Source organism: Gossypium arboreum, chromosome 2, assembly GCF_025698485.1.
Source record: "Gossypium arboreum isolate Shixiya-1 chromosome 2, ASM2569848v2, whole genome shotgun sequence".
In the NCBI taxonomy this organism is placed as follows: domain Eukaryota; kingdom Viridiplantae; phylum Streptophyta; class Magnoliopsida; order Malvales; family Malvaceae; genus Gossypium; species Gossypium arboreum.
In genome coordinates, this window is record NC_069071.1 from 114,689,676 (window position 1) to 114,717,143 (window position 27,468).

The 27,468-nt window shown below is 34.5% G+C and overlaps 2 protein-coding genes, 1 long non-coding RNA gene and 1 pseudogene across 6 annotated transcripts; 2 read left to right on the forward strand and 2 right to left on the reverse strand.

Moving 5' to 3' along the window:
* Positions 1 to 4,663: 4,663 nt before the first annotated feature.
* LOC108466337 (receptor-like protein 7) lies at positions 4,664 to 7,941 on the reverse strand (annotated as a pseudogene).
* Positions 7,942 to 10,541: 2,600 nt separating this feature from the next.
* On the forward strand, positions 10,542 to 11,102 carry LOC108466617 (uncharacterized). Its single transcript, XR_001868670.2, has 2 exons — positions 10,542 to 10,754; positions 10,887 to 11,102. It is a non-coding gene; the product is annotated as an uncharacterized LOC108466617 (long non-coding RNA).
* A 1,704-nt stretch (positions 11,103 to 12,806) lies between these two features.
* LOC108466943 (uncharacterized) lies at positions 12,807 to 23,696 on the forward strand. 4 transcript variants are annotated; one of them, XM_017767330.2, is made up of 24 exons: positions 12,807 to 13,316; positions 13,412 to 13,521; positions 13,719 to 13,791; positions 13,996 to 14,057; positions 14,219 to 14,360; positions 14,700 to 14,918; positions 15,055 to 15,121; positions 15,725 to 16,124; positions 16,382 to 16,529; positions 16,649 to 16,809; positions 17,142 to 17,241; positions 17,844 to 17,918; positions 18,042 to 18,176; positions 18,613 to 18,702; positions 18,924 to 19,106; positions 19,194 to 19,298; positions 19,495 to 19,653; positions 19,804 to 19,848; positions 19,968 to 20,186; positions 20,534 to 20,640; positions 20,719 to 20,775; positions 20,852 to 20,933; positions 21,441 to 21,691; positions 22,561 to 23,696. In XM_017767330.2, exons 1-23 carry the CDS (start codon positions 13,176 to 13,178, stop codon positions 21,600 to 21,602), a joined length of 3,042 nt encoding a protein of 1,013 aa, XP_017622819.1. In that variant the 5' UTR covers positions 12,807 to 13,175; the 3' UTR covers positions 21,603 to 21,691; positions 22,561 to 23,696. The 4 variants fall into 4 exon arrangements, with proteins under 4 accessions (XP_017622819.1, XP_017622820.1, XP_017622821.1 ...); XM_017767331.2 differs by having other exon boundaries at positions 20,861 to 20,933; XM_017767332.2 differs by having other exon boundaries at positions 20,885 to 20,933.
* LOC108466945 (ran-binding protein 1 homolog b-like) lies at positions 23,260 to 25,841 on the reverse strand. The gene is made up of 4 exons (XM_017767333.2): positions 25,549 to 25,841; positions 25,289 to 25,440; positions 24,797 to 24,922; positions 23,260 to 23,752 (listed from the first exon to the last, which is right to left on the reverse strand). The coding sequence occupies exons 1-4, from the start codon at positions 25,719 to 25,721 to the stop codon at positions 23,520 to 23,522; spliced, it is 684 nt and encodes a 227-aa protein (XP_017622822.1). The 5' UTR covers positions 25,722 to 25,841; the 3' UTR covers positions 23,260 to 23,519.
* Positions 25,842 to 27,468: the final 1,627 nt, after the last annotated feature.

Consider the following 27,468-nt stretch of genomic DNA (forward strand, 5'->3'; position numbering starts at 1 on the left):
GTTTCCATCATTCATTAGCTTCAGCTTCTTCAAACTGTATGGCTCCAATATGGCAACTTGTGCTCTTTCATAAATTTCAGCCAAAGGTCTAGTGCCTCTGACTAGCATGTCATCAATGTCCATTTCAAAACTAACTTGATTAGGTTCAGCATGATCAGCCATCAGCTCTTCAGAAACAGCCTCTGGCTCATTCTTCTCCCAATTCCAGCATCCTTTTTCATCAAAGATCACATCTCTGCTTACTTAGATTTTGTTTGTTAAAGGGTCCAAGATCCTGTAGCCTTTTTTGACCATACTATACCGGCTAAAATACCAGGAATAGCTCTTTTGGACAACTTGTCCCTCTTTACAGCTGGTATTTGGCTGTAACATAGGCAACCAAAGACTTTCATATGAGCCAATGATGGCTTGAACCCAAACCAGGCCTCAAAAGGTATCTTGTGAGCAAGTGCTTTGGTTGGAAGCCTATTCTGAATGTAGACAGTAGTATTGACAGCTTCAGCCCACATGGTATTGGGCAAATTCTTCTCAAACAATAAACATTTGGCCATATCCATCAAGCTCCTATTCTTCCTTTCACTTACACCATTTTGTTGAGGTGTATAAGTGTTGGTGAGCTGGTGTCTAATGGCAGCTTCAACACAAAAGGTATTAAACACGGATGAAGTATACTCTGTTCCATTATTAGACCTAAGGGTTTTGAGTTTACAGCCTGTTTTAGTTTCTGCTACAGCTTTAAATTTCTGGAATATTGAGAGTACTTCATACTTATTCCAGTGAAAGTATGCCCAACAATACCTGGAGTAATCATCAATAAATAAAATGAAGTATCTGCTTCCATTCAATGATTCAGTCTTCATAGGGCTACACACATCTGTGTGTACAAGCTGCAGCTTCTCAGAGGCTCCCCATGCTTGATTGGTAGGAAATGGCAATCTTGCTTGTTTTTCTAATTGACAGACCTCACATACCTCTTCTTCCTCAACAGAGTTGGTGAAGTTTTCAACCAAGTCTTCACTAATCATCTGAGTCATTGATCTGAAGTTGGCATGCCCAAGCCTTTGGTGCCAAAGCTTGGATTCTTCAGAAGAAACAACATAGGCATTACCAAAGCCTTTATTCCAGTCCACAACAAAGCTCTTTTCTGTCATGGCTACTGACATGAGCATAGATCCACTTGGATCACTGATCTGACATTCATTTTCTTTGAACACCACAGTATAGCCTTTTTCAACTAACTGAGCTATACTTAACAGGTTTCTGTCAATTTCAGGAACTAACAAAACATTTGAAATGATCTTGTTACCTGTTGGAGTGCAAATAACCACATCTCCCTTTCCTTTTGCCTTGATAAAGTGGCCATTGCCAACTTTAAATTTAGTTTTACAGCTTCTGTCTAAAGACTTGAAAATAGCTGCATCTGGTAACATATGGTTGGTGCAGCCACTGTCAAGGAGCCAACCATTTGAGACTTTCTTCTGAGCAGTTAAGCAGAAGACTGCAAAGACCTGCTCCTCATTGTCACTGCCTTCTTCAGCTACCCGAGCTTCAGCCCTTGGTTGCTGTTGATTCTACCTTGGTCTTCCTTTCTCTTTGTAAACTTTTTCAACATGGCCAATCTTTTTGCAGTGTTGGCACTGCACATCTGGCCTAAACCAGCATTTGGCTTCTGGATGACCAGGCCTCTTGCAATGCTTGCAAGGTCTTTCCCATTTTTATAGAGCATCTGACTTAGGTTTATCCTTCCAAGTCTTCTTTCCTTTATAGGCAGTGGTGCTTGAGCCAGTATTTGTTTTAGCTTGGAATGCACCCTCCTGGTGCTCCTCCTGTCTACTGGCCCTTCTTTGTTCTTGTGCATAGAGAGCATTGATCAGCTCAGTTAGAGTGATGTTGGTCAAGTCTCTTGAGTCCTCTAAGGAGGATATTTTTGCCTCATACCTTTCAGGTAAGGTAGATAGCACCTTCTCCACTATTCTTGCTTCATTGAACTGCTCTCCAAGGAGCCTTATGCTATTAACCACAGCCATTATTCTATCTGAATACTGCTTGACAGTTTCTTCTTCCTTCATCTTCAAGTTCTCAAAGTCCCTTCTTAGGTTCAAGAGCTGCTACTGCCTTGTCCTCTCTGTGCCTTGGAACTCCTCCTTGAGTTTGTCCCAGGCTTGTTTTGGTGTTTCACAAGCCATGATTCTAGTAAAAATTACATCACAAACACAGTTCTGAATGCATGACATGGCCTTATGCTTTTTACCTTTTTCTTCAGAGTACTGCTTCATTTGAGCCACTGTTGGATTTGCTCTCAATGGTTTTGGTTCAACATCTGAGTTATCTATCTTCCATAGATCAAATGCCTGGAGGTAGGTTCTCATCTTGACTACCCAAATGTGATATCCTTCTCCATTGAAAACTGGAGGTGCAGCTGGTGAGAAGCTTGATGAAGCCATCAGTATGTGATCCAACTATAATAGGTCCACTAAGATAAGGGCTTTAGATACCAATTGTTGGTGTTAGACACACTTTATCCGGATGAAGTAAGAACTTTAATCTGGACTTCAACAACAATGTAATTTACCCGGATGAAGAATGAAGAAAAATGCTTGAAATTCAAGCTTTGAGCTTCAAGCAGGAATAGAAACAGAATTTAGAAAATAAAGAAAAGTGGAGCATATGGAAGTAAAATCTAATGATTTCATTCAAAAGAAACTTTTGGCTCTAACCCATTACATACACCAATCATTGGCTGGTCAAAATAAACAAATTCATCACCTAAACACTACCTAACTCCACCTATTACATTGGAACTAGGTGATATTACTTGCACATTTGAGCAAAGCTGGTAACCAGCTCTTTGACCATCAAGTTACATCAATTTGTCATCCAAGCATAATTCAAAATGAACTAAATTACAAAAATATTGTTAAAAAGTAACAAAATGAAAATAAGACAAAACAGTAGCATTAACATCATTAGATGCATGTATTTCACCCGGAAAACTTATGTGCATAAATTTGCATGAACTGCATGTCCACCTTTGTTGCTGCATGTGTTGCATGGGAACTAACTTCAACAATGTTACAACTTACAATTATTATGCAAGTATCCTAAAACTGAAGGAATGGTTGCCTAGTTTCCAACACAACATATCTTGAAGGCATATTTTTTCGCTTTGGGATAATTCATCTTGTTTAATCCAAAAGAAACATGATACATATATTACAGGGAAAATAATAAGGTAAAAACATAAGCAGCAAAAACAGCATACAGTTGAAACAGAAACCAGAAACTGGATAATACAAGGAAAGAGATAGCTGAAGTGCCTCTTTTTAACTTATTCCCTAATCCTTAATTCCAAATGTTGCTAGACCCTTCTCCTTTGGTTCCGGTTTGATCTCCTCCCATGCTTTTTGGTTTCAAGATAAAGGCGAGGGAAAAGCCTGGAAAGAGCGCGATCCATACGCTCAAAATACCATATCCTCCCATCTCTTCTAATAGACAAGAGGTACAATGATAATTCCAAATCCAAAGATAAACCGAAGTGCTATTGTTATTAGTAGTTCCCATTTTTGGTTAAATTAGAATAGGTTTTGATTTTGTTTTATATATGCATAATGAAATTGAATAGGCAAGGCCTAGGGACAAGAAGAAGGGGAGAGGGCCACCAAGGGTGCCAGTTCCACCATCACCACCGAGAAAAGATAAGTTTGATGATGATGAGAAGATAAAAATTGAAATTGATGAATCCCTTTTTACTACTTAATGCTTAATTTCTTTAATTTTTCTATTGTAATGTCTTAAATTGAGACAACTTGTTGTGTATGCTGTAATTTGCTGTTGTTAACAATACTCTTTTAATTTGAGTTATTCTTCTCTGCTATTGAGTTTTTTTGGGGTTCATTTTATGGCAACTAAGTAAATGTAGATATGTGTATTTAGAAGCAGAATTGTAGCAATGGCAGCTTTGTTTTGGGTTGTGTTTGGAAATGAACATAGAAAGCTGAGGTTTTAGTGCCTTGTGTTTGGTTGAACCAACATGTTTTCCACTGGTTTCATTTGGATAATGTACGTACAAGTGGATAGTTGAAAATTATAGCAACACCACGTGTGATTTCATTGTGTTTATGGTTTGTGGGAGAATTAGATTTGCTAGTTAATTTGATGGTTTGATTGGTTCGACCATTGGTATATAACCGAATGTAGAGAAAATTATTGTAAATTGATAATAATAAAAAGGAGGGAAATTCGATGGTCTGGCTTTATGCACCAAATTGCATTCCTTAATCCTTTGAAATATTTGAGCATAAAGAAACCAAATTGCACCACTACCCCAACTATAAACATGCACATTGGACAGGCTTTGTTGGTTTTTTAAGTTTTCGAGTTATTTTGTTTTGGATATTTTGGATTTGGATTGTTTTAAGTTTAAATCTATTTGATACTGACCCAACTTCAGTTCATAACATTTCCTCAATACAGTTCTTCTCTGTGGCTCCTCTTAATCACTGAGTACTTGCCGGTGGTGTTAACGGTTCTACTTCCGATATCACGACTGAGTACTTTTGGACTTAAAGATTATTGACTTTGCTAATAACAGACTTACTGGAACCATGCCTGCAAATTAATATCACCGTCCAGAAGCTTGGACATTGACCAGAAAGCAATCGTATTGGTAGAAGATAAGTCAACTTATTTAATCGAAAAAAAACAGTATACACATATTACAAGCAAAATAAGAAGGGGAGAGCACAACCAGCAAAAACAGCATACAGTGGAAACAAAAACCAGAAACTGGATAATACAAGGAAAGAGATAGCTAAGTACCTCTTTTAACTTATTCTCTACTCCTTAATCCCATGCTGGGTCCTCCTCCTTTGGTTCTGCTTTGCTCTCCTCCCATGCTTTTTTGTTTCACGACCAAAACGAGGGAAAAGCCTGGAGAGAGCACAATCGATACGCTCGAAATACCAGATCCTCCATCTCTTCCAACAGATAAGAGGTACAATGATAATTCCCAACCCAGAGATAAGAGGAAAATGATAATTCCAATAGATTCTCAAATGAAGCTTCTGAAAATGATCGAAGTTGGGTGCTGGTTGGGATTGGACCCACTAGCTTATTATTTGAGACATTAAGACATGAAAGGAAATTGAGGTTTGCTAGCTGCAAAGGGATCTCACTGCGTAGGCTGTTGCTTGAGAGGTCCAAGGACTCAAGTTCTTGCAGGTTTCCGAAAGATGATGGTATTGGACCTGTGAAAGCATTATGCGAAAAGTTAAGGCAATGAAGTTCTTTGAATTTGCCGATTATGTCTGATATTGACCCTTCAAAGTTGTTGCATGAAATGTCAATGGAGGTAAACAATATTGGGATCTTCACCAGCTCCAACTCTAAACCTTTGGTGGTAATTGTTATTGCATCTTGATATTTAACAATAACATAGACTCCAAGAGCTTCAAATTGGAGATATTGGAGCTCTGATTGGTTTTTATCCGGATTAGACTGCATAGCATCCAACGTCCTCAAACATGTCAGATGCAGTTTACCACTAAAATTGTTGGATGCTAAGTCTAAAATATGAAGCATTGGCCATCCACTATTATTTCCAGAACAATCAATGTGACAGTTGAATTTGTTGGAACGTAAAACAAGGACACGCAACGTGGCTATATTCTTCAAATGGCATGGGAACGAGTCGTTGATATGATTGTTGCCAATGTCTAAAAGCTTCACCATTTTGCAATTCACCAATGATTTTGGAACCTTTCCTTCCAATCGGTTTTGATTGAGATTGAGAGTTTGTAACCGATAACTTTTTGAAAAAGTGTCAGAAATGATGCCACTGAGATTATTTCGCCTTAGATTCAATACCCAAAGTGATCTACTTATCTGAAATAGGCATTGAAGAATTGGACCACTCAGGGAATTATTAGACAGATCAAGTACTTCAAGACATTTACTGTTGCATATCGACTCAGGGATACTCCCTTGAATGTTATTATTTGAGAGGGAGAAGAAAAAAGCATACTGGAGGGAGTCACCAATCTGAGCTGGTAAAACAGAGTTGAAATTATTGTTTGAGTAATCCAAATAGGCGGCATTTGATAGAATTGGTATTTCCCCTTGCAATTGGTTACCATGCAGGTCAAAAATCTCAAGACTAGAAGTTATGTTCTTCAAAGGTCTTTCGAATCCTACAAGAAAGTTCTGAAAAAGATTTAGGCGCGCAAGATCTATTGGTTTCCAAATCCAATCGGGTATTTTTCCCATGAATTTGGTTTTTTGAAAGGTCTAGGTCGTGTAAACTAATCTGATTTTTTAGAAAACCAGGGAACTCTGTTAAGTTACAAGATGCCAAATCTAATTCGGCAAGTGTGGGGAAAGAAAGTGAAGAAATATTAGTAGTAGTGGCATCAATAGACCACCTGTTATATGAAAGACCAAGAGCAGACATATTCCTCAGGTTTTGAAAGGCACTCACTGGTATCAAACCGCTGAAGTTGTTTGAAGAAAGATTCAGTGAAGTGAGACCATGGAGTTCAAACACAAACATTGGAAATTGCCCTTGTAACATGTTGTTGCTAAGATCAAGGGTATTAATCAGTGAAGAGGCCTTACCATGAAAGTCACCAATGCTGCCATTGAATTGATTATGAGAAAGGCTAAGTGTCCGCAGTGATGAAATGCCTAACAAAGTTGGTGATATGGTTCCGCTTAGCTTGTTGTTTCCTAAGCCAATAATTTCTAGCTTAGAAAAACCTGTCCAGTCAGTGGAATGAATTGTGCCATTTAACTGATTAAGAGCAAGTATTAGCTCTCTAAGATTTATGGATGATGAGAAAGATGGAATGGGTCCACTGAAGTTAACGCTACTAAGACTAAGGCAAGTCAGGTTTGGGAATTTTGTAAAGAATTGTGGAATCAAACCAGACAAGTTGTTTCTGTCCAAGCGAATTACCGAGAGAGATCGAAGCCTGGAAAGTGAAGAATGTATAGGTCCTGAAAGATAACAGTCGGACATGCTCAACACTTGCAACTCAGTCAATGGTGATAAGGCTTGACACCATTCATTCCCCGTAGCTGATATATTTACGCCATCAAGATAGAGAAATCTTAGCTTCGTAAGATTTTGAACAAGCGTCTTTAGATTTGGCTTCTCAAGTTTCAAAGGTGTTCCAAATAATGTATCAATAGATAAATCGAGAGTGACCAACCTTGTCAAGCGTGAAATCTCAATTGGAATTTGCCCTGTAAAGCCAGCTTCAGACAAATTAAGATATCTCAAATTCTCCAACTTATCAAATATAGTAGGAAAAGCGGTCATGAACTGATTTAAGGCCAAATTGAGTTGCCGAAGATGTTGAAGACGGAAAAGACTACTTGAATCGTCAATTGGACTTGAAATTTCTCGACCGCTCAAATCAAAATCGAAACATGACCACCAGCATCGCAACTTACACCCTCCCAGGAACAACAATCCGTGGTTTGATTCCATTTCATCGGCCTTTCTAACAGGGTAGGAAATGCAGTAGGATTGAAGTTGCTGCTCAAATTCAATTCTAGCAACAACTGTTTCTGATCATTTTGGCATTGACCAGAAACTAAAATCAAGTTACTAATGCTAAGGAGAATTGCAAAATATGAATTGAATAAAAGCCATGAAAGCAGTAAAATCCTCAGTTTTTTTTTGGTGATGTTATTGAAAGATGGAGGATAATTGTAAGGGATTTTCACGGTATAAAGAAATGGAGGGAGGGGGAAAGCTAGGATGCTCTAGGAGTATGAATGCTCAATGGTTCGGTGTAGACCAAAAACATAAACTGCTGCGGCATGACTTGCATGGTTGTGTTGTAGGAAGACTAAAACAAGTGAAATTTGAAACTGGACAAGAAAATTGCATGCCTCTGTTCCTTTGTATAAAACATTAATGATTTTGGTTTCAGTCATGCTGGAAATTATGGAAGGCTTGTTGAATTTCATTACATATGAAACGTTATGTATCATCTATTATCCCTCTTTGTCTTTTTCTTCAAAAACCTTTCCCCAAGAAATTTCTTCCAAGTAACACTAATTTGATATTATTAGTGTCTCAAAGCCTGCAAAGTTTTTTTTATCATTAGGATGACTAAGTCCCAGGGAGATCGTTAGCTTGTTAGTAGGAGTAGGAAGCTAAAATTTATTTAAGTTTGTTGCTTGAGTCATGTATATAAGCATTGTTTGGTTAATGAATTTGATATCCTTCCCCCATTCTTGCTTTCTATGCTTCATTTAGTTCTCAACTAAATTAATAGTGGTATCAGGAGCCCCTTTTCTTGAGGGATCCGTGAGAGAAGCTCTGTGAGAATCTTGAGAAAAAAAATTAAGAGATACACTTATGAGGAATTGAGAAAAATGGAATCAAAATCAAGTAACATGTTTGTTTTAACCCCACCTGTGTTTGATAGAGAAAACTATCAAGCATGGGTTGTGAATGCAAGCATACATAGAGGGTTGTGATTATTAGGAAACTATCAAGGAAGACTATGAGGTGGCTCCACTTCACAATAATCCAACTATGAACCAGATCAAACTGTACAATGACAATGAGAGAACCACCATGAAGGAAAAGGCAAAGTCTTGCCTTTATGCTTCTGTTTCACCAACCATATTCAATAAAATTATGGTTTTTGGATCAGCAAAGGAGATATAGGGCTACCTCAAGATTGAGTATCAAGGAGATGAGAGGATCAAGAGCATGAAGGTGTTGAGCTTAATCAGGAAATTCGAGAGGTTGTAGATGTAGGAGTCTGAGTCAATCAAAGAATTCTCAAACAAGCTGATAGATATTGCGAACAAGGTAAGGGTTCTCAAGACTGATCTCTCTAATTGTAGACTAGTGCAGAAAATACTAATCTTTGTGCCTGAGAAGTATAAAGCAACAATTGCTTATTTGGAGAACACTAAGAACTTGACTCGGCTGAGAGTAATGGAGTTGATCAGTGTTTTATAAGCAGAGGAGGCTACTGTGGGAAGAAGGAAGCGTAAAAGAAGCATTGAAGGCTAAGATGCAGTAGGGTGAAGGATGAAAGGACAAGAAGTTGAAAGGGAAGAAGAGTGGTGGTGATAATGGTTCAGAAGTTGTTGCAAAAGGTAATGGTGTTGGAAATTTCAATAAGTACTCTTCATGTAAGTACTATGGAAAGTAGAACCACCCCTGTTTCAGGTGCTAGGGAAAGTCAGATGTGAAATGCAGAATGTGCAACTTGATGGGGGAATATTGAGAGGTTTTGCGAGGAAACAAGAAATAAGCATTAAGGTGGAGCACATACTACAGTTAAAGAAAAAGAAGGCTAGTTGTTTGTTGTCTCTTACTTCTTATCAAGCATTCCATGTAATAGTTGGTTAGTTAATAATGGTTGCACCAATCACATGACTTATGATGAGAAGCTATTTAAAGACCTTGACAGATCCACTTATTTTGCCACTGTATTTGGTTTTTCAACAAGAGACAAAATTCAGGTCACACAATCTCTAACAAAATCTTATATAATACTTAAAATGAATTAGTGTATAATACTCCCAATCTCATAATATGAAGGGCTGTCTTTTTTAGTTAGTGGCAATATGCACATTATCTTCAAAGGAGGTCCACATAATTCAGTATTGTTCTCAAATGAAGCTTCTGGAAATGATCGAAGTTGGGTGCTCGTTGGGATTGGGCCCACTAGCTTATTATTTGTGATGTTAATAAATGAAAGAAAATTGAGGTTTGCTAGTTGTAAAGGGATCTCACTACGTAGATTGTTGCTTGAAAGGTCCAAGGACTCAAGCTGTTGCAGGTTTCCAATAAATGATGGGATTGATCTTGTGAACGCATTAGGTCTACGAATCTCTTTGAATTTGCCAATTACTTGTGGTATTGACCCTTCAAAGTTGTTTGTTGCATGAAATGTCATTGAAGGTTAAGACAATGAGGATTTTCACCAAACTCCAACACTAAACCTTTGAGAGTAATTGTTATTGCATCTTGATAATCTCGATCGACTTCTAGGACAACAAATTAGAGATATTAGACCATGTGTAAAATGTGGATTTAGTACATGAACTTTAACTTGATCAATTTAGTCCTTATATTTTTTGAATTTTGAAAATTTAGTTTTGACCCAATGGTAATAGTTAAATATATTTGGTTAAATTATGTCATTAGTCATGTATTATGCATAAAGTTATAGATTTAGTTCACGTTTACCAATTGGATCATTCTGAGTGACTATATTTTTTGAATTTTAAAATTTTAATTTTAATGCAAGCGTTAGTTGTTAAATCTATTAACTAATTTTTTGTAAGTAATATGTGAAAATAACAAACAAAAATAGCATTTCACATGTGATAATATGTTTGACACATCAAATTTTAAAAATAATAGAACTTAACTTAATAAGTTTAATAGTTATCATTTAGTTAGAACTAAAATATTTAAATTTTAGACAGAAAATGACCAAATTAAAGTAAAAGTACAAAATCCACAACTTAAGTAATTTACAGGGTCTAATAGCAAATTTGACCAATCAGAAACATTAATCGGAGTTCATCAAGCAGCCCATTTATAGACAACTGGTCCAAATTTTAGCCCATCATTTAGAAGGTATAGCTGGATCATAAATAAGCCCTAGGGTTTATCTATATAATGGTGTAAACCCGATGAAGCAGCATCTTCTACCAGCTTTAGCTTTTTCCCGCGACTGTAAGCTTTTCGTCATCACATCACCATGAGAGCCAAGGTAATTTTATGAATCCCATCCCACTCAGATGATTGCACTGCGTAGTACATTTCGTCATGCTAAAATTTATTCAATATTATTATCATTTTATGGGTTTTCATTTGTTTTTTTGGGGGTATTCTTCTTAAACAGTGGAAGAAGAAGCGTATGAGAAGGTTGAAGAGAAAGCGCCGAAAGATGAGGCAGAGATCCAAGTAGACAGTGAAATCTGTGGGTTCTGTTTTAGTTTTTGGTTTACTTTCTTATTTCGATCTTTTGAATCGGTGTTAATCCAGCAGTGGATGGTTTTTAGATTTTTAAATTGTTGAGAACAGTTTACTGATTAATATAGAATGGGTATTTTTACAAGTATTGTGTTTCTGCTTTATTCTGATTATTGATTAGGTGTATTCACATTGATTGCAAATGTTGATGAATCAAAGTATTATATAGCTCATGACAATCACTCTGTACAGAAAGTAATAGAAAATACTTAAAAAAGTACCTGATATATAGGAAGCTTTGGATGATTTGTTCTTAGATCTCTTTTGTTTGGAATCTTTCATTCGCAGCACAGATTGGGTTTGGATTGAATCCATCTGAGTTAGGGTGTTTTAAGTTACTTGTTTTTGTTATTTTGGGGTTTAAACTTTTGGGTATTTTGAGTTACTTGATTTGAGATAAGTCAGGATTTGGATTTGGTTAATTGGATAGCGTTTTTGGCCAAATGTACCATGGAGACCTGTAGTAGTAGTCTGATTGTATTTTGCTATTCTACTTAAAAAAACCATTTGGTCCTTATATTATGTGTAATTATTTGGTAATTACCGTCAGCTGCACTAGTTTTTAATAGTAAAAATAGATGATAATTTTAATTGGAAGGACTTGTTTGACTAATTTGTTATTTTTGGGTAAAGAGTGCAAAATGAAAATAACATTTTGTATGGAGCTTTCATGATTCTTTTATCGAGTTTTTGGGTTTGGGATGGATTCAGGTCAAAATTGTGTTAGTGTCTTGAAAGCAATTAGTACTTGGGAAGATGTATCTGCAAATTAGGTGAGATAACTGTAAGGTGCCAATTTGTTCAGACATGAATTCATATTTAATATTGATTAAATTCAAAGTCTAGTTAAATTTAATAATTTTTATTCACAGGATTAAGGATGTGTTTTTTATCACTTTATCTGTAAAAAGAAAGGAGGATTGAAATATGAGATTTTTGCTTTTCAAAAGATATAGCAATAACTTTATAGAACATGAGCCATTGGTGTTATACCTTATTTGCATTAGTTTTTCTTCAAAGAGACTATTGTTTAGGGTACATGATTTGATAAATTTAAAACCATTAATAGAATATTTTTTATAATTAGTTGAATATTTGTACTTTTTTTAATTTCAATTTGAATTTGGAAATATATTTTGTAATCCATAGTTTCTTTTAACTTATAAAATGAAAATAATGCGTTCTAATGTATTATATTGACAATAATGTCCATGTTAATCGAGGTAAAATTGTAAAATTTATTTGTAAAATTGAAATGTGGATATGAGTAATAAATATTTAAATTTGAAGTCATTCAATAACAATCTAGAAGAAGTTGTATATTTTATTGAGAACCAATTCGATTAATTAACGAATAAGAAGATATACATTTAAGTTTAACCAGAAAATTATCTTTTAAATTTGATTAAAATACAATTTTAATAATTTTATCTATTTTTATTATTAAAATTATTCCTTTCTTATTGTTTAGTTATTTCCATTGATACCTCTTTTACTACTGTGATGTAATCTTTATATTTAAAATAAATGGAATTCCAACAATAAATATTTGAATTTAAATCCATTATCACAAATATTTTATCTAAAAATAAAAATGGACCCACAATATTTTATCTGGACCCACAAATTCGAATAATAAATATAAAAATATACAAATATTAATATATTTACCATATCCAAATATTGTCAAAATTCAAAAAAAAAATCAAATATTAAATTTCATCCATAAAATCATTTCACTATCTTTTCTGTTTGTTATATATATTTTTTCTGTTTGTTTTAACCTTTTTATTATATATATATATATACTGCGAGTAGGAAGTAAATAGAGAGAAAGGGCTGAGTGAGTGAGGTGAAGAGCATAAAATAGCTGCTAAAAAGGCTTAAAAGACGGTGGTCCTGCACCATCTCTTCTTCTTCACTTCCTCATTTCATCATCGTCTTCACCAAGATCTCTCGTATCACTTTAGCCAAACAGAAGAGAAAGCTTGAAAATAACTCCATCTAAGAAACCTCACCATCTATCATCCATTTGATGTGAAAAAGCCTCCTCCGCCCTTTCCGAATCTTCTCGCGACTCACCAGTCCGACTCGCTAACTCGACTCAGCTTGTTCTCTTACTAGAAAGTTTTAAGAGAGAAGATTTTAGGATATACCGATGGCGCTCTCGGTTTCTGATTTGTCTGCCATATACTCGTTGCTCGCCAACTCAATGAGTCAAGATGAGTCTATTCGCAAACCGGCTGAGTCGGCTCTTGCTCAATCTGAAAGCAGGCCTGGTTTCTGCTCTTGTCTTATGGTAAATTTAGTTGTATTCATTTTGCAGTTTTCTGTACAATGTGTTTGAAATTTATATGCTTTTAAGTTGCAATTTGTTTTTGTTTATTGATTTAGGAAGTGATTACAGCGAAAGATTTAGCTTCGCAAGTGGATATTCGATTAATGGCTTCTGTATATTTCAAAAACAGTATTAATCGGTATTGGAGGAAGCGACGCGATTCCTCGTAAGCTGTGCACTTTTTTTTTTCTCATGCATGTTATTCATAAGTGAGCTTAAACTTGAAATATGAGGATCGGTTTTTCATTTTAACTCTTTGGAAACTGCATTTGAATTTTTGAGTAGCAAGTCACACTGTACAGCTACAAGCTGATGAAGAATGTTAACTATAGATATGCTAATGATCTGAAATTATATATTCAGGGGGATAAGCAATGAAGAGAAACAACATTTAAAACAAAAATTGTTATCACACTTGAGAGAAGAGAATTATCAGGTGTTTCTCTAAACTTTTTCTTGTTGTTATTGGTAAAGAATTTAAGGTTATTTGTATTAGTTGTTTCCACTTATACTGGCGAAGCAGATGCTTAGGGCTTTGATTGAAGTTGCGTATGAATTGGACCTTGTTTATGTTAATTTGATTTTAGTTTAGTAGTCCTTAATAACTTTCTATCATTTTCATTTTCTTTCTCTGATACAGATAGCTCAAATGCTGGCAGTGCTTATTTCAAAAATTGCTCGCTTTGACTATCCCCGGGAATGGTGTATTATCAGCACTCACTAAATTTGTTGATATCCATTAATGATTTTTCCCACTTTATTGAGCTAGAATAAGTCTTTCTTCTTCCGGCATTATGACATCTCATTGACATTTCGTTTTCTAGCTAATAATATTTTATGATTTGTTGGTGTAATGACTTCAGGCCAGAGCTTGTCTCATTTCTTGCACAGCAGCTCCCATCCGCTGATGTTCTTACCTCCCACAGGATTTTTATGATTCTCTTTAGAACTTTGAAAGAATTATCCACAAAACGTCTTACTGCAGACCAAAGGAATTTTGCAGAGGTATGTGAATGCTGAAACATCTTCCTTTTTATAGCACCCCCCTAAATGAAAGTCTTGTTGTGGACCTCTCATTTATCTAGCTCCCTCTTGCTTAAATTAAGGTGGATGCTACACTGACAGCTTAATTGAAAAACATTTTCATGCTAATGCCTAATATATACATTTAGAACTTTAATTAGTGGCTTCTGCATTTTGGTTTATGAGTACTTCATATGTGTTACATTACATTCTTCACTTAGAGATTGTAATTTATTTGCTATAGGTTCAAACTCCTAATTTTGCGTTTACTGTCCTGTTCTATAGACTGAAAGAGTCTGACTTACTAAACTTTGTTGGCAGATCTCATCCCATTTATACAAATATTGCTGGCATATTTGGCAGAGTGATTTACAAACAATATCACATGGTTTTTCTATAATCACACAGAGCTATAATTCAAATGGAAAGGAGCAGCATCATGATGATCTTTATCTAACATGTGAGAGATGGTTGTTTTGTCTAAAGATAATATGTCAATTAGTGATTTCAGGGTTTCAAAGTGATGCAAAATGTATACAGGTACTTCTTTCTCTTTCCATTTCCATTTAGAATATTTTGAGGATTTTAGAGTCAATCACCATTTCATTATATTTTCTTGTTTTCTTCTATAGCAGTTTGGAATGAGAGCATATTATTTGAATGTTTCATATTGCAGGAGATAAGACCAGTCAAAGAGGTCTCTCCTGTGCTTTTGAATGCTGCCCAATCATTTCTTCCATACTGTAAGATAGCTTGTGCTTGATTTCAATTTTTGCTCCCGTTTGCAAAAAACCGAATTCATTTACGTTTGAACCTTGCCTTTTCCTCTCCTAAAAATTAGGCGATAAGCATGTCTGGTCAAATGAGTTATATTGTAATTTTAATTAACCACAAAAGCAATCAATATAATTAGCTTACAAATTGGTCAAATATTTCTCCTGCTTTCTATTTTGCAGGACTCATACCCTTACACACTATGAACATGTGATATTTACAACTTTGTTGCAGAATAGTGACCTCATCTAGAATTAGTGTATGAAACTAAACCAAGTTCCTTGGTGTGTTTTAATTTCCATATATGTATGTTTTTCTTGTACATACAGAACTAGGTAGAACCTCTGGAATGTAGAAATTCTGTTTCCTTGGTCTGATGGGAATCTATGTTATTCCATTCGCATTGTGGAAGGAACTGATATTTTTATTCTGGAACTTTTGATTTTTAATTTTGGTCAGTAAACAAAAAAGTACTTTTAATCTTGTTTTGAACAATAAAGCTGAAGCCACTCAAATACTTGTTATAGAAGATTTGTATGATTGATTTATTTCTATGTTACCTTATTTTACAGATACATCTTTGCAGAATAGACATCCTAAATTTTGGGAGTTTATAAAGAGGGCATGTACTAAATTGATGAAGGTTCTAGTTGCAATTCAACAAAGGCATCCTTATTCTTTTGGTGATATATGCGTCCTTCAACCTGTTCTAAATTTCTGCTTAAATAAGATTACAGATCCTGAGCCAGATATATTATCCTTTGAGCAATTCCTGATTAAGTGTATGGTAATGGCTAAAAGTGTATTTGAATGTAAAGAATATAAACCAAGTGTTACTGGACGGGTTATGGATGAGAATGGTGTTACACTAGAGCAGATGAAGAAAAACATTTCTAATGCTGTTGCTGGTGTTTTGACTAGACTTCTGCCCAATGAACGGATAGTACTTTTATGCAATGTGTTAATAAGGAGGTAATTATGCTTTCCTTCTTTATCTGTTTGTCTTTGGCCTGTTGCACGTTCTGATGTTTCCTTTTCCACCCATTAACCCATTTTGTGGTGCAGAAAAGTGACATTTTGGAAAACCACGGTTAAAATTAATATTTTGTAAATTATTATCATGATTTTACATCAATAGTTCTGTTAGCAAAGCACCCTGTATTTCATTTTTCTTTCCTGCGTTTTGACAAATTGTTGCTTTAAATCTGTCCGAAATAATGTATTAACAGGTATTTTGTTCTAACCACGAGTGATTTGGAGGAATGGTATGAGAATCCTGAGGTTTTTCATCATGAGCAGGATATGGTTCAATGGACAGAGAAACTGAGGCCTTGTGCGGAGGCTTTATATATTGTATTGTTTGAAAACCACAGTCAAGTATGTGATAGTTAGTACTAATCATTTTGTATGTTATTGTGATCCTTTCTTTTCTTTTTCCTTGTTGGCAGCTGTTTTATATGCATGTATGTTTATTCAATTTAACTTGTTGCATTTAGCTGCTGGCTCCTATTGTGGTGTCCATCCTTCAAGAGGCAATGAATGGTTGCCCAACTTCTACATCTGAAATAACTCCGGGGTTACTTCTTAAAGATGCTGCCTATGGTGCCGCTGCATATGTATATTATGAGCTCTCAAATTATCTCAGCTTCAGAGATTGGTATACCCACTCGCTAGTAGGCTATATTTGGTTTATACTCGCTTGATAGTTTTGCTGATTTTATAAGCTTTCTACCCTTGTTGATCTGGGGTAGGATTTTTTTTTTGGGGGAGTGTTAAACCCTAAACCTTATTTTGTTAGTAAACCTAATTTTAATAATCCAAGCAAAGTGGGAATGTTATTTAGTTGCTTTCTTTCTAATATATCTTTGTTCAGTTCTTACTTGTTGAAGCTTTGCTCTTAATGCATTGTAAATAAATAAATGAGTATCATCTTATGCTTCAATAGGTGGTACAATGAATTCATTTTTCCTGAAAAATCCCGGATTGCAGGTTTAATGGTGCTTTATCCCTTGAACTTTCTAATGATCATCCAAATATGCGTATCATCCACCGGAAAGTTGCTCTAATACTGGGACAATGGGTTTCTGAGGTAACATAATATTCTTCTGTAGGCCATTTCATATCTCTGAGTTCTTTCTTGTGAAATGTATGTGTTTGTATGCATGCCACAGCAGTATGTTGAGGCTTCCATCAGTATAGCATCACGGTGACCAATAGTTTTCAGGTCAGAAGCTTGTCCAATCAAAATTGAATCTTCCCCTCTGGAAAACTAATGGTAGATAATGTTTCAGACATGGTAGATTTCTAATTGAGTGTTGCAGTTTGATTCCCTCAGGGAAGAAACTGATGATTCAAGAAAAGTGTGAGATGTAATATCGTTTGGCACTTGATCCTGTTCCTTTGGCTGCAATACTCGAATATAGAGTACATAAATCAAATGCAAAGTTTGAATATGTGCCACTAGGAATAGGCTCCAATCTGGTGAGCATTGGATGAGTGCTTTGGGTAATCTGTTGTATGTTGTGATAGTAGAAGAGTGATGCATCACGAGTCTGGAATTCCTAATGTCAAATAGTATTGTGTATAATTTGTTATTCCTCTTTAATTTCTATTAATGGGAATGTTAATAAAGTGCATTGGCTGCAGCAGGAGAATTGGTCATAAATTTTTCTGATGTTTGTGATCCTGCAGATAAAGGATGACACAAAAAGAGCTGTATATTGTGCCTTGATACGGTTGTTACAGGACAAAGACTTATCTGTGAGGGTATGCTCCATTCGTTCGCTTTCTCTTCTATATGATAACTCCCGGCTTTGTTCTCTGCCTCTTCATAATGTGAAGGTTATTTTGTACTTTGCTCAGTTACTATGTTGTCTATTGTTGTTTTAGCTGGCAGCCTGTCGATCCTTATGTTTACATGTTGAAGATGCAAACTTTTCAGAGAAAGATTTTTCTGATCTACTTCCTGTTTGTTGGGGTTCATGTTTTAAGTTGGTCAAAGAAGTTCAAGAGTTTGATTCAAAGGTATATTATGCTGCTGTTGTTAATGTTCACTGTTTACTAAGGCATTCTTTCTTCCCTATCTGCTTTTCAAGAGAAGGTGATATGTGTATTTTATTGCATTGTGGAAATTTTCTGGAATCTACAGTCTGAGCTTTAAAAAAATTCTTTCATGCTTGTAAAGCTTCTGATGATAAAGTTGAATAGATGGTGGATGTTACTTGAAAACTACAGATTTTTGCTTTGTCCAGTCCTACTTAAGATCATAATTGATTTCTTTGGTTCTCATTAAAAATAAGAAGTATAAATTAGAAAATCTAGATGTTTTTATGAGTTTGTAACTCTTGTTTTTTTTTTTTTTTAGTGTGTGTATTTGTATTTGTGCTTATGCACATGATATGCATCTTTGTATACTTCTGACATTCAATTCATATGTTGTTGCTTTTCTCATCAATTTCAGGTCCAGGTTTTAAATTTGATTTCTGTTCTTCTTGGCCATGTCAATGAAGTCATCCCATATGCCAGCAACTTGATGCATTTTTTCCAGATGGTATGTTGTCACTGCTTTACTTTCTTCTCTGTGAGTTACATGTTTGCTGTTACGGAACTTGATGCACTTTTTCCAAGAAGTGTGTGTGTCCTAATAAGTAGTTGACTACAACAATAGAATTTATAATTTGGGATGCCAGTTAAGTAGCATATCTGGACATGTCCAACTATACTTAGCAGCTGTCTTTTTAATAATATTTTCTATTAATTTCCTATGAAAAGGTTTGGGAGGAATCTTCTGGAGAAAGCCTTCTACGGATACAGCTTCTTATTGCTTTGCGGAACTTTGTTATTGCCCTTGGATATCAGTCACCTAGTTGTTACAGCATGCTCTTGCCCATTCTTCAGAAAGGGATTGATATAAATGGCCCTGATGAACTCAATCTTTTGGAGGATAGCATGCTGGTTAGACTACTGTGCAAATATTCGATTATTTATCTGGCTGCCTTTATAGCCAATAACATTTTGTGCTAAGTATCCTCATATTTGCAGTTATGGGAAGCCACACTGTCTCATGCACCTGCAATGGTGCCTCAACTCTTAGCATATTTCCCATGTCTTTTGGAAATCCTGGAAAGAAATTTTGACCATTTGCAGGTTAGACTTCTTGAATTATTACTGCCCTTGTTAGGTCCGTGCTTTCATCCCCCCATTCGTGATTCATCAAGGAAGAACTGCAATGTCTCCTTTACAAACAGCATTTGGTGCTTTAGGCTTTTTCATGAAATGATTGTTTATTGCTGACTCACCTGTCCTCCCTTTTAATATCACATTGATCTGAATATACTTGCAGGTAGCTGTTGATATTATTGAAGATTACATTATTTTGGGTGGAAGGGAATTTCTTAGCATGCACGCTTCCAGTGTGGCTAAACTTCTAGATCTCATTGTTGGAAACGTCAACGATAGAGGGCTGCTTTCAATTCTTCCCATCATTGACATTCTAATACTGGTAATATACTGTCAACTTACTTGTCTTACTTAATACAGTTATTCCTTAAATTGATTGATACCTATAGATGATAAAATTGTTGATTGATGATGATAAAGATTTAGATCATTAAAGTTGTATTGGAAGTGCTCACTTTTTGCTATTTTATAGTGTTTCCCCATGGAAGTGCCGCCATTAATCAGCAGTACTTTACAAGTAAGCATTGTTCTTTAACTGCAGAGATTATTCATCGTTCATGTTCTCAATTATAATTTCCATGGTAATACACCTTGTAGTAAATCTAATTCCTGTTATGCCTTGTTAAATGTTGGTAGAAACTAGTTGTTATTTGCTTGAGTGGAGATGATGGTGATCCTTCCAAGACGGCCGTGAAAGCATCTTCAGCTGCTATCATAGCAAGGATTTTGGTGATGAATACCAACTATCTTGCACAACTAACATCAGAACCTTCTCTTTCATCAGTACTGCAGCAAACTGGTGTAGCTATTGAAGATAATATTCTTCTTTCTCTAGTTGGCGTATGGCTTGACAAGGTTAGTATAAAATATATACCTAAGGAGACTAGTCAAAAGATCATCAAAGTGTTTGTTAGTTTTCTGAGCTATTTGAATCGATGTTTTGACTCCAAGAAAACAACCATTCTGACTATCTAGAGGCTTAATTGGCCAACTAGAGTCTTTGATAGGGAATCAAATCCAGATATTAAAAGAATCCAATTAGAGACTTACCAGTACAGTTTGATTGGGGAATGTTTTTGATAAAGTACACACTCTAGGAATCTTTTAAACCCAAAGTGATGAGGTCAATACTAACATATTTAGATGCTCCTGCATCATTCTATGAGACGCACAAACTTATTAACCTTTGTATGTTTATACAGGTAGACAATGTATCTTTGCCCCAGAAGAAAGCATTTGGACTAGCACTTTCCATAATTTTAACTTTAAGGTTGCCTCAAGTACTAGACAAACTAGATCAAATACTAAGGTATGAGCTCAATCTTGACTTTGATTCATAGTGTAAGTTTATATTATAGGCAACGGTGATAAACTTTTATTCATGCAGTGTTTGCACTAGTGTAATTCTCGGAGGGACTGATGACTTAACCGAGGAAGAGTCAAGGTTAACCCTCAAACCCTTGTGTTATTTTAATCGGTTCAGAGATTTGTAACTATTTTTAATCCTAATTTTTGGTAAGAAATTGCAGTGGTGATAACATGAGCTATGGCAGGTCGCACGATGAGGATTTGCTTCCTAGTAAGGAGTTAAGGAGAAGACAGGTTAACATTCTCTAGTTAGGTCATTAGTCGAATTACATTTACTTAGGCATAATGTCAATTCAGCCCTTAACATTTGCATCTTTTGTCATTTTGGCTCTTAATTCTTTTTTTCTTTTAGTAAATTTGGTCCTCTACTTTTTAAAAAGAGTCAAATTTGACCATCAACCTTTTGAAAAAGAGTTTGTTTGATGCATTTTAATGGAAATACTGATTAGAATGTTAAGTTTTTGTTGACATGGCATATAAACAAATAATGCTATATTAGCATGAAGTGCACATGGACTGCCTAACAGGTTGTCCTGCCAACATATTGAAAAGGTTAATGTTTTAGTCGACATTAAGAAAAACAATGATTTTTTTTTTTTTTTTTGAAAAGTGAAGGGTCAAATTAGCTCAAAAAAAGAATTAGGGTCAAATTGACAAAAGAATATAAACGTTGAGGATTAAATTATATTTATTATTATACCATTTATTTATTTGTGACGAATTGGTTGTGCCATCATTCAGATCAAAGTCTCGGACCCTATCAACCGGTTATCATTAGAAAACTCAGTGAGAGACAACCTTCAAACTTGTGCTGCCCTTCATGGAGAGTCGTTTAATTCTGCCATTGCTAAAATACATCCAGCAGCTTTTGCACAGTTGAAGCAGGCGCTAAAGATGCCATAAGCCAGCATTGATGTTCTCTTTTATCAACTGAGGTCTTTCTTTCCCGGCTGATTATTTTCCATTTTTCCAAAGATTGAGAAAACATTTAGGTAAGATTTTCCAATCTTCTATATAGTAGGCGTGCCCTTAAATACCATCTTTATAAATACCATCTTTACCATTGCATTGTTTGATTTTGGTCTGCTGCTAATCCCTATCCTTGGATGGAGTTGGACATTTAGTCCCTGTTAAAAGTTAAACCCTCTTTTAGGATTAAAAAAAAAAACCTAGTCCAATCCTTAGACATGCAAGTATTTTTGTCAAAATGTGTCACTTAACTCTTAAGCAATCATACTAACTTAAAAAGCAAACAATTATGATCTCAATAAGCATACCTGATCTTATACAAATTTTGACAAAATACTAACAGTGTCAACTATAGGACTATTCCTTTTGAATAGGAATTTTAAAAAAAATTCTTTTAGCTTTCTTAGTAGGGATATATATCAAATTTATATATGAATTTTGTTTTAATGTGCAATTTGATAAATGAATTTTGATTTGGTGTAATTGTACACATGGCACTTGAACTGTGGTTCATATATATACATGAAGCTTTAATTTTGATTTAGTTGTATGCATTTAAAGAATGAATACATACATTTGTTTTCATTTTGGATTAATATAATTGTTCGTGTATGCAAAATATCAATGTAAAATAGTGCTAATTTGATTATGTCCATAATTTGTGAATCAAAATTCATGTGTAGTTTTTATATTTATCCAAGTACAATGGTTATATCTCAAATTTGGCCAGAGCACTTGTTTTTTTTAACCGTAAGTAGGAATTCATGGAATTTTACTTTTGTCAGTAATCTGAGCAAAATAAAAACTTTCCAACCATTGGAATCTTAATATGTGATAGTTATGCCGTACCTGTATCTAATTTTAGGGGGTTTTTTTATTGGTTTCATTCCAGGTGATATTGAAGGTTTCTGTTGAGATGAATTTGGTGGTGTTTCCTACATTCTTTGTATATTTTCCTAAATGGCCGCTTGGCTTGGAGTGTGTTGATTTATTCATCTGTTACATGGGCAACAAAAAAAAGACTGTAAATAGCCCTGCTGCAGTGAGTTCATGGTCTTTTTAGTCTTTTACTTGCGAGCGAGCGAAATGAAAGTTTTTTATTTTTCTTGAAAACAAATTAAAGAGAATATCTGGAGGGATTTCTTACTTCTGGGTTTTTCCAGTTTTCTTGGGATCAATATCAATGAGTTCCGATTTCATTTGCTTTTTTTTTTTTTTTAAAAAAAAATTTAAACAAGAAGCACAAGACTGTAAAGTGCATGCATTCCCCGAAAGAGCTTTGAAACCAACCCTTAAGCCAAACTAATATACACTAGAAAAGAGCGAAACCTCAAGCCAAAATACCTTTTAAAACAATAGCAACCAACAAGCACAGCACCAGCAACCAGTCGACCGGCCACTTTGGAAATGGTTTTTATTTTCAGAGAGGGGCTAGACGTTCCAGAAGAAATGGGAAACTCGAAAAGAATACATTATTGTTCAAATTGAATACCTCTGTATTAATACTGGTAAACCAGATATAAAGGATTCATTCAATTCTACATTGAAATTACTTTTAGAATTGTGATTTTAAATCCAACTAGAAGGCAAATTTCCATCAAAACATCGGTTTGCCCTTCAAACCAAACGTAATACCTTTAGATTTTCCAAATTAAAACTCTTACAATTCCATGCAGACAAAACAAACAAACCCTCCCATCCACAGGTTCCAACATAATTTGATTTTTTTGCAAATATTAAGAAAACTACGTAACCTGAGTGGGAATATATTTATATAATTCTCTCCTTAAACCACTAAATATTTTTTTATAATAAACTTACTCGAGTATATTGTTGCTTTCTCTTTCAGGTCTATGCTTTTGAAGCAGCCTCATCCTTCTCATCTTCCTCTGTTTTTGCTTCATCTTTGACGGCTTCCTTGGTGTCGGAGGCAACGACCGTATCTTCTTCTTTACCGTCACTTTTACTTTCTCCAACACTCAACTTGTCGAGGAGATCAGCAGTGACTGTGGCGTCTTTATTTTCCTCTTTCTTTCCCTGACTTTCAGCAACATCTTGAACTGTCTCCATGAAGGTCTTACAATCTGAACATTCACGAATATGTCAGTGATCCCCAAGCATATATAAAGGGTTCAGTTCAAATTCAGGTTAATCAGGTCGGTTTTGACAGGTCTACACATGACAAATAGATACCTATATCCGACACTCACACTTTAGTCCAAGTAACATTGTTACACGATTGAACAGATTCAATCAGAAAGATGTTGAACTCGAAAATGGACATTGGTTGAAAAAATCCCTCATAGAACAAACACTCAAACATGCAGAAGCAAATAATCACCTTACATGCTTCACTTCCCCAAGATATGCGGGGAATACAAATAAATGGGTTTTGTTTTTTATATCTTCCTTCACTTAAGATTACCAAACAACTGTTTCATCTTATTTCCTTCATTGAAGGTACATTGGCACTAATATTCATAAATGATCTTTTAAGCTTTTATGTACCACAAGAAGCAATCTAAAAACTAAGGGGCACCAAAATAAGTTTGTTATTTCACTCTGAATTATACCATAAGTTTGCACTACAGTAACTTTTAAATCAAATAAAGCATGTTTAAAACAAAAATGTTGATATAAGCTAAACATGGAAATCCTATCCTTAGATTATATATTGACATAATTTAGTCTGCATTGCATACTAAACATTTTAAAAGGAAACAATTGAGTGGATTCCAAGTCCAGTGGCGGAGCCAGAATTTGGGGGAGGGTCGGAATTAAATTATATATTTTTACGATAGTACAAATGTAATTTCACCATTTTAATAGTTTATATCTTTATAATTTTCAAGAGATTAATCAATTTTTTATGATTTGGGAGAGTCAAGTGAAATTTTACCATTACTAATTTAAAATTTTATAAATTATAAAGGGCCTAAATGGAAAATTTTGATAACTAAATTTAAGAATTAGAATGAGTTAATCACACAAGCATTATTTATTCTAACTAACGGTCGGAGTACCAACATATATGCAGCAGAAGATGTTGATAAGTGTTATAAAATTAGCAAATAAAAGAAAGATGAAAGAGTAAGAGACAACTAAAGCAACGAAAAGAAGATGCTCACTCTCAAGAGAAGCAAATCTGATACAGAACATCTCTTCTTTCAAATTCCCATCAGCGAAATCAGCGGCGTGCCAAACGCATGATTTATCATTTCCAGAATGTTCTTGCACCGTCATTGTTGGAATAACTGCAGATTCAAAAGCATCAAAATCAATCCCCACCAACCAAAAATAAAATAAAATAACCAAAAATAAGGTTCAAATATGAGATTTAGTCATGTACTTAAAATTTTTAAATTAAATTCTTCTAGCTTCAATCATTAAGATCAGCAGTATTTTCGATAAAAAATATTGACAGAAATACTAATCGTATTAATGATTAAATTAAGATTTTCTAATAGAAACAGTAATAAGATTTAAATTTTTAATTTACTAAACCCTAAAGTAACTTACATCAAAATAATAACACTTTAAATTCTACTTGAACAAACTTCAACTTCGTTAAATATGCAAAATCAGAAAAATAGTAAGAGACTGTAGTAAAAGAAACAGACCGAAATGGTTAGCACAGATCTTAAGGGTTTTAGATTGGCGCATGACTAGACGGACTTTGCCATTGACTTTGTGCTTCAAGAGCTTCACATTTCCAACTCCTCTCTCCTTCCATTGATTCCCTTCCTTATCGAATCTATACAGCTTTGCCTTCCTGCAACGAATCATTAATTTTTTTCAGCAGAAAAAAAAAAAAGAAAGAAGAGAAAGATCTCTAAAAGAATATAAGAAAAATATTCTAAACAGCAGAGATTTAGCTCACAGATCGAGAATCGGATCCTCGTCTTCTTCACCAGTAGTGACAGCGACTTCCTCGAGCTTGACGATAGGAGCTACTTGAGCACCGGTGTCCTCATCGTCTGCGGCGGTGGCGGGAGCGTTGTCATCGTCTTCTCTGCAGTGCGGCTCTGGATCTGCTTTAGCATCGGTCGCCATTGGTGCAGCTAAACAAGCAAAAAAATATATAAATATAAAGAAAGAAATTGAAAAGAAAAGAGAAAGCGAAGTGATATTATGAGTGAAACCCACTGGCCCTTTGCTTTGCTATATCTATAAGAGGAAAAAGGCAAGAAAGGAAGCAAATGCCAAGTGGGACGGACCCACGAACAACGGTGTCGTTTTCTCTTGTCAGGCTTTGCTTACATCAGACATACAGATGTAAAGATGCTTTTTCTTTCTTTAAAATTAAAATACTTCTTAATTTTATTTTAAATATTTTAAGTGAATTTTTAAATTAAAATATTGCTTTAATCGAGTTGTTTTTTGTACTAGTTCTAACCAATTTTTTTTAATCAGTTATGGAAACTTCTAGAAAATACTCTTTGAAAGGGATTTTTCATGAGCTCAAAAAACTTTAATAATTTTGTAAGAGATTTTAGTAGTTTTGTTAAATAATTTGGAAGAATTTTTTGAAAACATTATAATATTGCAACCCAAATTTAGTAATTTTAAGTAGCTCATAATAGAATTTTCTTCGACTTTTAATATCATGTTAAAAAATTCTTTTAGATGAGTGGTACGTTTATTTACAGTCAGTATAAAAATAACAATAGAAGTAAAAATAAATATTATAGCGATACTATACCATGAAAAAAAAAAACTAAAAGCATCACACTGGAGGTTAATATCTATCTAAAAGGGCCCTTATTCTAATATGTTTTAACTCATGTAGATTAATTAATATTTTTAACCAAGTCAAGTTCAAGATGGGATATAATATTTAAATTGATAGCTATAGTAGATTGATAATAAAAAAAAAACAAATTGAAACACTTGGAATATATTTTCAGGACACTAAACTTAAATTATTGCCAATTGAGACATTGTAATAGGCTTGATATCGAGATCAACTTAAAAAGTCTCGAAATAATTGAACTTATGTCTGGAGATAAAATAGTCTTTGTTTTGAGACAAGGGCACATCGAAGTTAAATTCATTTTACCTTGTTCCAAGTCTTGAGATAAGGAACATTGAAGTTAAAACAAGGAAATAAGAAAAGTTTGTCCTCCCAAATTAATTTAACATAATCCTATAATCGATGAATCAAATTATTAAACATTATAAACGTAAGTTTGTAAATAAGATAGATATTTGAATTGATATGAATGATGATTATACATTGAATGATATGATTAAGAAATAAATTAGTCCAAGTTATTTCGACAACATAATATGATATTACACAAATTTGATGATCAAATTATATGATATTACACAGCTCGATGATCAAATTAAGTGTGGAGTATTACATGTGATGGTATCAAAATTAAGTATTCAATTGAAACTTTTAATAAAATTAAAAACAAATTATATTCTCCTTTCTAGCTCAAAAATATTTCAGTATTTTATGCTTTATTAATGCTTTCTCAATAGAATATGATTGATGGAAAATTTAAATTGACATGCTTGTTTCAATGAAGATCTGATGATAATTTTAAAATTATTATTTTAATAATTTTCAGTAATTTTTATCATTAAAAAATATATTAGATAAACTTTTGAATTTTAATTAGCGACAAAAAAGATTTCCCATAAATAACAATGTACATATAAAACCGAGTATTTGCAGAGGAAAAAAAACTGCATTGGTGATCCAAATATGAAAATGTCTGAATTATTTGGTTGAACATCTAATGTTGCCAGCATTTGCATGCAATGAAGAACAAAACAAGCATTGGATGTA

Bases quoted from the DNA above. Each gene is read 5' to 3' on its own strand.
- LOC108466945 (XM_017767333.2), bottom strand. From the start codon at position 25,721: ATGGCGACCGATGCTAAAGCAGATCCAGAGCCGCACTGCAGAGAAGAC. The intron at 25,441-25,548 runs GTGAGCTAAATC...GATTCGTTGCAG, and splicing joins GAGGATCCGATTCTCGATCT to GAAGGCAAAGCTGTATAGAT. The intron at 23,753-24,796 runs GTGAGCATCTTC...GTGAATGTTCAG, and splicing joins CAGATTTGCTTCTCTTGAGA to ATTGTAAGACCTTCATGGAG.
- LOC108466943 (XM_017767330.2), top strand. From the start codon at position 13,176: ATGGCGCTCTCGGTTTCTGATTTGTCTGCCATATACTCGTTGCTCGCC. The intron at 17,919-18,041 runs GTATGCTCCATT...TTGTTGTTTTAG, and splicing joins ACAAAGACTTATCTGTGAGG to CTGGCAGCCTGTCGATCCTT. The intron at 19,107-19,193 runs GTTAGACTACTG...TCATATTTGCAG, and splicing joins TTTTGGAGGATAGCATGCTG to TTATGGGAAGCCACACTGTC.